The sequence below is a fragment of the Crotalus tigris genome, unplaced genomic scaffold (assembly GCF_016545835.1).
Source record: "Crotalus tigris isolate CLP2741 ecotype Arizona unplaced genomic scaffold, ASM1654583v1 scf7180000019173.45859301935:6455823, whole genome shotgun sequence".
NCBI lineage: Eukaryota > Metazoa > Chordata > Lepidosauria > Squamata > Viperidae > Crotalus > Crotalus tigris.
Genome location: NW_024097414.1, coordinates 1,369,552 through 1,381,189, shown reverse-complemented (window position 1 = coordinate 1,381,189; position 11,638 = coordinate 1,369,552). Strand labels below are relative to the sequence as shown.

At 46.6% G+C, this 11,638-nt stretch overlaps 1 protein-coding gene across 1 annotated transcript in view; it reads left to right on the top strand.

Moving 5' to 3' along the window:
• Positions 1-10,354: 10,354 nt before the first annotated feature.
• SHISA9 (shisa family member 9) overlaps positions 10,355-11,638 on the top strand; it is a 140,529-nt gene continuing 139,245 nt past the window's right edge. The window contains exon 1 of the mRNA XM_039360714.1: positions 10,355-11,052. Within this exon, the coding sequence (XP_039216648.1) occupies positions 10,394-11,052 (659 nt within the window). The 5' untranslated portion in view covers positions 10,355-10,393. The remainder of the gene's footprint in view (positions 11,053-11,638) is intronic.

Here is an 11,638-nt window from a genome sequence, read left to right as displayed (position 1 = left end):
CTCTATTATTTCTAGTCTCCCACCAGTCATACCACTTGTTCCATGTTAGATAGTACTCTGTGTCTTCCTTTTCTTTTATCTCTTTTGTTAATTTGTCCATCTCAGCACAGTCCAGGATTTTTCTTATCACTTCTTCCTGCAGAGGAATATTATGTATGTTTGCCACCTTCAGTTCCTTATAACATAATAAAGACGGACTATAACTTGAGTACAATAAATAAAATGTGTCTTCTAATAACCATCTCCGGACAGTCAATCCTACCAAGGCTAGTGAGTAGTGATACAAAAAAATGCCTCTGGGGTTTGCAATCATGAACGCAACCGGAGGAGAGCATCGTATCTTAGGAAGCCTGACATTTTGAGAATTATTTTGTTTGTAGAGTTGAGTATCCTTGCTGTTGGAAGACCTCGGATAATACTTATCGTTCCACAGGATTGCATTTAACAGGCTTTCTCTTATTCTGTTCAGTGGCTTATTATTTTTTCAGCTGTCACATTCTAAACTGCATTATGTACGACGGTGTCTTTGCATTGATGTGTGGCAGCTATGGTGCGTGGGGGGGGTGAGTTGTGCCACACTATAAACGAAGCCATTCTGTCTTTGGGTAGACTGTGCTTCAGCATACTTATTGATTTAGGGACTGTCGTTGAATTTTTTTTATATTCTACCTGTCAAAACGTAGTGCTAGAATGTCTTCTTTCTGGACCCGTATCTGAAGAAGTAGCACGGATTGAACTGGAGGCGTTTTGTATGCAAGGCTTGTATTTTATCACGGAGCGACTGTGAACTGGACCTTTGTGCTAAGCCAACATGATATGTGAGCTTGTGATGAAGTGTTTTGAGTGAGCCTGAGCTACATTCTAGCTGGGGGTTGAAGGTGCAGAATATGTTCATAAAACTGCTTCCAAACCTTATGTCATCAATTATTTTGCTAATGAGGGGTCCTTAGCGCTCTCTGCGCTTCATTTTCTTCTTCTAGATGTTTCATTACCCAAATGAATTAGTGCTAGCACGGATGATGTTATATTGTTGGGTAATGAAATGTCTGCAAGAAAACAACCAACCCCGGAAAACACCAAGCTTCCCCTCATTTTAACCCCGAGCTATAAATATTCTACTTTATTGGTACTATTTTGTTATCGTGTCAATGGCAGAAATTGTGACAGTATCCTAATTTTAACCATCAGACTCCGACAGGAAGTAAGAAGAAATTCCTTTACTCTGAATAACTGCGGCCGTTATAAATAGGAGTCAGTTGCCAAGCGTCTGAATTTTGATCACATGATCTTGGGGAGGCTGCAACGGTCGTAAGTGTAAACAGCGATCATAAGTCACTTCAGTGCCGTTGCAATTTTGAACGGTCGCTAAATAAACTGTTGTACGTTGAGGACTACCTTTCTCCTGTTAGACTCCAAAGGTGAATGGAATGCTTCTGTCTTCTGGCCAAGATTTTTGAGGAGTGTTTTGGCCCAGCTGTTTATGACATGTACAGCCTCCCGTTTTCCCATGCGACGATTCTAACAAGGTCCTTGTAGAACCCTGGCCAAGTTCTCCGTCCTCTTGGAGGAAGGAAAATCGTTCTCCAAGAAAGCCGTTAAACTGTCTGTATTCCCACCTTGCGTAATTTATCCTGCTGGACAATTTGCTGGCGTCTTCCTCTGCCAATATTTCATCTCAAAATGCATTTCTAAATTAAACAAGCACTTGCAATCCAATTTTCGGCTTAATTGGATTTCCCTTTGGTGAGGCAAACATTCAATTTCTCTCTCTTATAAGGTCTCTGAGCAGCCAGCCCGTCACCGAGATCTCTGGCGGACACATGTCAGGCTAGGCTCACCCTGAGACGTCGCTCAGGATGACCACCGACTCTCCCAAAGACATCAGGAAGGAGAAAGACCTCGGCTTCCTGTCCCTTTTGTTCTAGATCACTGGAATTTTCCACGCCCAGTTTCTGGTCACAGTACTTCACTGCCAAGGTCAAAGAGAAGAAAAGAGAAACATCGATACTTTAATTGGAATTGTAGATAGCTGGCTGAGTCCCCGGATAACAGCCCTGGTACAAGAAGTCCTCGACTTCATGACCATTCATTTAGTCATTGTTCAAAGCAGCGACAGCACTGAAAAAAGGAACTGGTGGCTGGTCTTCACACATTGCGGCAAGCCGACAGTCATGTGATCAAAATCCAAGCGCTTGGCAACTGGCATGTACTTGCGACGGTTGCATTGTCCCGGGGGTCATGTGATCCCCATTTGTGACCTCCAGTGCCTTCCGATAAGAAAAATCAATGGGGGGGGGGGATGTTGGATTCGCTTTACGACTGCCTAGTAGGCAGTCGGTATAGATTCTCCTGCTTAAGCAGAGGGTTAGACTAGAACAGTGGTTCTCAACCTTTTTAATGCCGCGACCCCCAACTGGTCGTAAGTCGAGGACTAAACCGGTCGTAAGTCAAGGACTACCCAACCGGTCGTAAGTCGAGGACTTTCCCTGCGCGGGAGCACCACACATGCGTGGTGCCGCCCCCTGCGCCGGCCGAGGCATAGCTGGCAAGTGGCAGAGACGGAGCAGGCCGACCACCGGATGGGCCACCAGCTGGCCCAGCCCAAGGGAGGTAAGGCACCCGCTGGAAAAGGGGGAAAAAAATGGCAGACAGCCTTGCTTGGCGAGCCCCGTGAAATGGTCGATCGACCCCAAATGGGGTCGCGACCCATAGGTTGAGAACCACTGGACTAGAAGATCTCCAAGATCCCTTCCAACTTTGGTATTCTCTATCTGCTGCCAGGTTTATAACTCTCTAGGTTGCTCTTGACCATCTCCAATTCTTGTTTTCTCTTGAGAAGACAGACCTCCTTCCAAACGAAGCATTGAATCTTGTCAACCGGACATTCAATCTGCGCATACTACTTTGGGATCTCCAAGGAAGAAAGGTGGACTTTCCAGAAATCCAAATTTCTTTATTTCGAAGTAATTAATATTTTCATATTTTATTTTATTTTGCTTCTCATTGTTTGCCATCTTTGTTATCCTTCCCTCCCGTGTTCCTCACTAGCTTTTCCATGGAGCCTGAGATCACTAGCAGAACTGTGAAGGGGAGGATGGCACGTTAATTCCTTCATTTGAATAATTAAACATTTAAAATATTCCCTCCATACTTTTGACGGTGAGCTGCAGATTCATTATTCATACTCAACCCTCACGGTGTAACAAAATACGGGAATTAGGAACATAATTTTGAGAGAGAAATGTTCCTTGCCACACATCCGTTTTATTTGTCCTTGGATAATATTCTCTTTCTGCTAACCCTTTCTCCGTCTTCAGCAAATTACAGCATCAGAATATATAACTTCCCTCCTTTGGTGAAAACCTTCATTTTTTAAATACATGACTGAACCAAAGAATCATCTCATAATTGAATAAAATCCAGGACATGCACGAACACTTCAGCTGCTGGACAGTCAGAACGTAAACGGCGGTTTCCAAGCCACAATGACTTGAGTTTAAACAACCTGTGCTTCGTTCTTGATATCAAACAGCGGCGATAAAAAGAGATATTTAATAAGAGGCACTATATAAATTTAGATGTAAAAAAAGTGCTGGAAATGTATATCTTTTTAAAAAGCAAAAAACTGTTGGTTTTTTCTCTAAATCTAAACCCAAATCTAAAAATCTAAGTCGCATTCTAAACCTAAGCCTACGTCCAGGTGTGCTGGATGCGGTCACTGGCTTAAGTTATTTGTAAAAATAATAAAGGCATGTTATTAAATAAGTACATCTGAAACCATTTCAAAGGGTAGAAAGAGGGTCCTAATTGGAAGGACTCAAAACAAGATTCTTGGGCCATTTCTCTGAACTCATAAGCCTGCTTTTACCGGGGGTTATTTATTTATTTAGCGCATGATGAGAACATGACACAAGAGAAGTAAACATACATACAATTCGCGTAATTATTTGCAAAACGTCTACAGGGCTACGGCAGTGTCCTCGTAACTGGATGTCCCATTCAGCTATCCCTCTGGGGTGGCTTCGTGCAGAACTTCTGGGGATCCAGAGGATGCACATGGTGGGCAAGCTCGCACAATTTGTTTAACAGCTCGCACATCAGCATCACAATTGCAACAAGGGGAATATTTCCAGTCCCCACTGCTATAGGGCCGAGGCCCTTTCGGTATCATACGTAATTCTGTTCAGTTTTGACCAGCAGAGCAAGGTAGGTGAAAACCAGGTGGTTTGGTAGAGGGATCACTAATGGTCAGGCCACAAGAAGGTAGCCTGGACCATTCCTCTCTCCAGGCATTCTGGGGGTTAAACTGGGTAGGTATTTAATCCAGTTTAGTTTAGTTTTAAGGGATATAACATTTTCTCCTGGCCCTTTGTTTTGGAGTCCAGAGACTGCTTTCTTTCAAGCTCCTCCGGAGGGCAAAGAAAGCAAAACTAATTTATATCCTGAGTTGAAAGACTAGAACATGGATGATTTCCCAAGTGCTGCCATTGTTTTCAGCAGGCTGACACAATTCATGTAAGAGATACCAAAACAATGATGGATATCTCCTTGCACGTGGAAGGTGATCCTGGATTTCACAGGGCGGTGAGAAGAATTGAGTTTCAGAAAGTCAAACTGAAGGTCAGGCAAGATTTGACTTAGATGGTCAGCTGGCAGGCTACCTTTGAAACACAGAACCATTTCATTATATTGTCATGAATAAGGTTGATGATGACGTTATCCTTTCAGTTGAATCCAAATCTTGGCAATTCTATGGGCCAGATCTCTCCGCATCTTCCTGTCTTGTACTACTTGAGTCTTTCTGTGCTCTGGTTGGTGTCAGCTTTGATGGTGCCCAGCCACTATGTTCTTCTTTGATGGCCTGAAAATTGTCACGAAATATTGCCATAAAGACACGTGTGCAGAATGTCTAAGTCCTCCAAGACACTGAAATCATAAGAAATGCCAGAGTAGCCCAATTGAATCCGGTCAAGGACCACCTTAGTCCACCATTTGGTGGCCAACAGTCTTCTCTCCTGCCAGGAGTAGGCTGTCAAAGATGGTGCTTGATGGTTACAGGTAGTCCTTGACTTTTGACCACAATTAAAACCAGGATTTCCGTTGCTAAGCAAGACATTGTGAGTTGTGCCCAATTTTATGACCTTTCCCCCTGCCACAGTTGTTAAGCAAATCACTGGTTGTTAAGAGTATCATTGTTAGGCAAATCCAGACTCCTCCATTGAGTTTGCTTGTTGGAAGCTGGCTGGGATCGGAAATGGTGATAACATGGATAGGAAAGGTTAGAAAAGAGAAGAGAAGAGAAGAGAAAAAAGAGGAGAGAAGAGAGAGAAGAAGAGAAGGGACCTTGGAGGTCTTCTAGTCCAACCCTCTGCTCAGGCAGGAAACCCTATACCATTTCAGACAAGTGCTTGTCCAGTTTCTTCTTAAAAACTTCCAGTTTCTGGAGGCAAGTTGTTCCACCGGTTAATTGTTCTCACTGTCAGGAAATTCCTCCTTAGTTCTAGGTTGCTTCTCTCCTTGATCGGTTTCCATCCGTTGCTTCTTGTCCTGCCTTCAGGCGCTTTGGAGAACAGCTTGACTTCCTCTTCTTTGGGGCAGCCCCTTAGACGTTGGAAGACTGCTATCCTGTCACCCCTCGTCCTTCTCTTCATTATACTAGACATGATCCTTCAACCGGTGATGACATGACACTGCAACTGTCATAACACATGCTGGGTGCCGAGTGGCCAAATTTTGACCAGCTGGGATGCTGAGATGGCTGTAAGCACAAGGATCGTTCAATAAATTACTTCCCTCAGGGTCGTTATCACTTTGAACGGCTGCTAAACGAATGGTTGTAACTCAAGAACTATCTGCACAACCATTGAAAACCAAGTGAAAAACCAAGATCAGACCAATTTTGGCCATTTGTTTGGGCTCACCCCCCTCCCCCATTTTGAAGAAGGTCACCCCCAACTGGCATCCAAATTAAAAGGGTCACTTAGCACAGAGAGAGAGAGAGAGAGAGAGAGAGAGAGAGAGAGAGAGAGAGAGAATGAATGAATGCCTGTTTTTCTTCAGCTGCTTCCTTTTCCCCCCATTTCGGCCTCTGTGCCTTTCCTTCGAGAACCGAGAACCGCTGTTTGCAACTCCAGTTATCACCCTGGAGACCAGCTAAACAAATCTCTCAGAGTTAATTCAACTGATATTCTGAAGATTGACTGGATTCTAAACAAGGGAAGAATGGGGGAAGGGAAGAAAATCTGTTTTTTAGGGGGGATTTTTGTGCATGAGGGCTGAATTCTTCAGGGCTTCTCATGAATCTCTGCTTTTCCTTTTTATTTGCAGGGCTCTAAGAAAATACAGAAAATGCAAGATTATACTCACCGGTAGCTTCATGTGGGGAATTTTGCTTTTTTTTTTTTTTTTGAATCATATTAGAGTTCATTTTATTAACAAAAGGCCTCTGAGACCTCTTTCGTGCTTGGTTCGGGGAAAACAGATATCCTGAAAGAATCAAGAAAGCTCAGAAGTCTTTTATTAACTTGTATTCCCCCCCCCCCTTGGGGAATCGCTACAGCTGTGTTTTTCAACCTTAGCAAATTTAAGATCTGTGGACTTGCAACTCCCAGAATTCCCCAGCCAGGGAATTCTAGGAGTTGAAATTCACACCTCTTAAAGTTGCTGAAGTTGAGAAGCACCGCACTAAAATAGCAATAACAATTAGAATTATATACTGCTTCGTAGTGCTTTACAGCCCTCTCTAAGTGGTTTGTAGCAGGGGTCCCCAACCCCTGGGCCACAGACCAGCACCAGTCCATAGCACACCGGAAACTGGGCTGCACAAATGAGCAAAACCCCATCTGCAAACATACAGGATGTAGGCAACACACAAAATCACACTCTCTCTGGTCTGTGGAAAAACCTGTCTCCACAGAACTGGTCCCTGACGCCCAAATTTTGAGAGCCATTGCTTTACGGAGTTAGCATATGTTTAATATTCTGTTCTGCAGTGATTTGCCTAACAACCATGCCAAAAAAAGTTGTTAAATCAGATGCAACTCATTGAACAACTACCTTGTTTTAGCAATGGAAATTCTAGTCATAAATCTAGGACTATCTTTACACCACAAACTTCACTTCAAAAAATAAAATAAAAATCACAGCGAGGCGATTTGATTCTTTATAACAATTGCCTGGGTAGAAATGATTATTTCTGGATTTGATCCTGAAACAGCCTTTCATTTTCCCCAGGAATGCCCTGAAACCTGGAATGTGAACTCAATCTTGAAATATAGATGTTTTCGTATAGTGATTGCAGTTGGAACGCAGAGCGTCCCTTGAGAACGAATATTCCATCTATAACCCATTACACTTCACTCAGCTTTCAGTTTAGCTCATAATTATTGTGCCTTAATTGATTGCCCTGTTCTTCTTGCTACAACAGAAGGCTGCTGCCTGGGCTGAAATATAGAAGTCATTTATCCCAGTGCCTTTTAAGTTGATTGTAAGAACAGGATAACGCCAAAGAGTTCATGGTGGATGTTTTCACTTCGATCCTTCTTGTAAAATGTCAGATGAGGGACTGGGTCTCAGCGGAGGCTCAATAGAGCCTCTGCTTCCCTCCTGGATGGAAGTGCCAACCCAACCTCAATGAAATGCTGGCACCCCAAGGGGTTATTTTATCAGTCTGTTGCAACAATCTCAGCAAGTCGTTTTGTGCTTAGCCTCTCCAGATCCATTTTTGCAATCTCAAGAGCTGATTGTCCCCAAACCACAACAGGGAAAGTGTGAGCCATTTCTACTCAATCTGAGTCCTGAGGGTTTATATATATATATATATATATAATAGGGGAATAAGGAATAAAGAAAGTTCCAAAGCCTGATCAAAAAGGTTATAATTTAAGAGAGAGGAAGGAAGGGAGAGAGAGAGAGAGGGAGGGAGGGAGGAAGGAAGGAAGGAAGGAAGGAAGGAAGGAAGGAAGGAAGGAAGGAAGGAAGGAAGGAAGAAGGAAAGGAAGGGGGGAGGGAGGAAAGAAAGGGAGGGAGGGAGGGAGGGAGGGAGGGAGGAAGGAAGGAAGGAAGGAAGGAAGGAGCTGAATGCACCTGTTGAGTTTGGCTGTTACACATGGTTTGGTTTGGATGGTAAGAAACAAAATCATTAATAGTTATTATTGCCAGGAAGTGCTTTCTGAGTAAATACACAGTTTGTCAATCACATGAATAATATATTTTCTTCTTCTTTTCTTGTGCGAGTTCAACATGACAACCCAAGGTTAACTTAGCAAGTTAAATCCTGGTTTTCAGAATTAACCCCAATGCCCGGATTCATATACAGTAGCTTATTATCTGAATCACCTTTGCTTAGACAACCTCCAGGGTAGACTTCAGTTGCCCCAAATGTTCAGAGTTCTGGGTGTTGTAGTCGGTACACTAGAAAGTCCACATTTTGGAAAAGTAAACCAAGCCACTACAACCAGGTGTTTTCAACAGACTGTGGGAAGCATGCTGGCTGGCCAATTGTGGGAGTTGAAGTCCGCGTATCTCAACATTGCCAAGATTGAGGAAACCCTGAGAAAGAGGACGATAGGTTGGGAAACACTGTCTTAAATGAATCCATAAGTGCCTACTCATTTCCTTTACATTCTATCTTTACCATGCAGGACTACATACAAGCCCAGTTGCAAAGCGTGCTAGATGGAATGGAATGATTAGCCTATGATTTGGCATCTCCTGGAAACCTGGCCATTGTCTTGGCAGTGAGTGTGAACCAGACCACTAATGAAGTCATTTGGTTGCAAACACAAGAAAGGTGTTGATAAAAGAGAATATTTGCAGCTCAGGGTTGAGCTCACACTGATGACGTTATCTAGTTTGGTAATGAAACGTCTGCCAGAAAACAAGAAAGGTGTTTTTAAAACCTGGCTTTAAAGTGCTGTGTGAAGCTTGATATATTCTTTCCTCTGCCCCTTTTAGTAACGCTCTGAGATTGGACATAAATGCTATTTTCACCCCGGATGCTCAGATCTGTATTCAGAAGGAACCCACTTCTGACTGGGCACAATATACCGATCCATGCACGAAGCAAACAGGAAATATTTATTTGCAATGTCAGGCCAGGAAGAACCCAAGGGAGGTGAACTCGGATCAAATTTTGCTTTGCTTTTTTAATTGGTTTAAGCATGTTGTCTGAATAGTGCCTTTGACTGGTTTTTTTTGGGGGGGGGGTCACTTTGCAACCAAGACCTTTCCTTCCCTGGTCCTAAAGGTCGCTATCCCATTCCTGCTTCTCCTTCCAGTTATTTTTTTTGTTTTTTTAGTCATTGATCCAACAGCCCCACTTCTCCCCCCACCCCACTGCCACCGCTACTCCTTCTACAGGACCTTGGTGGAAGGTTTAAAGGTGCAAGAAAGTCACTCGGAAGCAGACTAGAGGCGCCTGCCCCCCATTACCGCCCCCCCCCCGTCAAAATTGCCTCTGGCTCTTACTCCATTCTCTGCCCGTTTCCTTCTCCATGGGCAGGACGCGGGCGCTCACGTGCGTGCGTGTGTGTGTTTGTGTGTCTTCGTGCGCCTTAGTTGGGGGGGAGGGAAGCAGAAGAAGAGACCCACGCTTCGCTCCCGACTCCCATGCAGGTCTTTTTTAGAGAAGCTGCAGCAGCCCCAGTCTCCGCCCCTCCTCCTTGCAGGGGAGGGGGGCGCGCGTTTCCTAGCAAGACTTTTCCCCGCTGGAGAACTTGGCCAGCGCTCTGGCGGCGGGGGGTGTGTGGCGGCGGCGGCGCCGACGGTGGTGGAGGAGGAGTGGGGACACTGAAGGGAGAAGGGAGAGAGAAGGGACTTGACTCTTTTTTTCTCCTCGCCCCCCCTTCCCCGCGATCCGCTTTCCCTTTGCAAAAAAAAAAACCCCAAAACCAATCCATTCCGTTCTTTCTCCAGCCTCCTTCCCTTCTCCACCTCCTCCCCCTCCACTCTCCGTCTCTGGCGGGTCTTTTGATTCCCCCCCCCCCGGCCTTCCCAACGGCGTGAGTCCTCCCCCCAGTTCCCCCCTCCCCCCGACTCTTGCCGCTCCTGCTCCTCCCCCCTCCTTCTTTTGGCCACTCATTCACTCTCTCTGGGTGTCTCTCCACACTCTACAAGTGCCGCCGCGCTCACACTTCCCTCCCCAGCTTTGGAAGCTGTGAGAAGGTGGGAAGAGGCGAGGAGGGGGGTCTGGCGGGGAGGAGGAGGAGGGGTACCCCGCCCCCCCCAACCCCGCATGCTCGGCAGAGGCGGCCCTGCAAAGCTGCGCGGAGCTGTCCGCGGTCCTGAAACCCCGGAGCTGTCCGCGGTGCTGACAGCCAGCCCTAGCTACGAACTGCGGGGAGAAAAGCGGAAGAGCGTGCCGACGGAGCCTGCCCGAGAGAGACCCCCCTTTATGTACAATCCTTGGCGCAGCGCCGGAGCGTCGGGAGCCTTGAATTGCGGCGGCGGCGGCGGCAGCGGCGACAGCAGCAGGAGAGGCAACCTCAGGTGTCCTGGTGTTGCGCTGCGAAGGATGAAGGGCTTCCTCCGTTTGGTTTTGGGCTACCTGGCAGCAGACCTCCTCCCCCCTCTCCTGTGTCAGGCGCAGGAGAAAGTCGGGCAACACCTGGGCAGCATCGTGATGCTGTTCGACTCCGGCGGGAACCACAGCCGAGCGGGTGAGCCTCCACCCGCCGACGCCTCGGAGCCGCCCCCCAGCCCGGAAGCATGCCGGGGCTACTTTGATGTGATGGGCCAGTGGGACGAGGCTTTCAACTGCAGCGTCCGCGGCTACCCATTTTGCTGTGGCACGTGTGGCTTCCGTTTCTGCTGCCAGGATCAGAAGAGGCGGCTGGACCAGGACGTTTGCACCAACTATATCAAGCCCCCCTGGCTTAACGGGCGCAAGATGACCAACCGCCCCATGGACTCATCCCATGACCCCACCCGTGACAAGACCAATCTCCTTGTCTACATCATCTGTGGGGTGGTTGCTGTGATGGTTTTGGTGGGCATCTTCACCAAACTGGGGCTGGAGAAAGCACACCGGCCCCAGCGGGAACACATGTCCAGGTAAGCTGAGCCCCTTCCCTCCTCCTTCCTTTCAGGGATCCTCCCCTTCCCAACCCACTCCACCTCCCCCCCCGATGCCATATGCCACCTGCTGCAGGCCTGTTCTGCTGTTTTGGCCTTGGGGAGGGAAACCCCTCCCAGCCACGATGGGGTGAACATCTTCTCTTCTTGGAGTGTGTCTGTGGGGATAAGTGCATGTCCTCTCTGTCAAAAGCGAGGGGGAGGTTTTGCAGGGGCAGTCAACACACACGGTCTTGTGCAATTGTGGCTTCAAGAGTGAGGTGGACAGGAAAGAAGTCACATGCACTTGCAGATGTTGGAGAAGCAGCAATGACGAAAACCATTAAGGTTGTTGGGTTAAGGTAGCCAGAACCATAGAAAGATTTTTCCCCATTGCATCTGTTGGAACTCTGATGGATGTGTAGGACCAAATCCTCTGCGGGGGACAAATCAACACCCAGCAGTATGCCCATCCACCAACACACACATACACTCACATGTGTCTGCATGCACACACCCCTTTTATCACTTTGCTACTTGGGCTCAAAAAAATGGGGGCCTTTCCTGTAATTCCCAATCAGTCTCC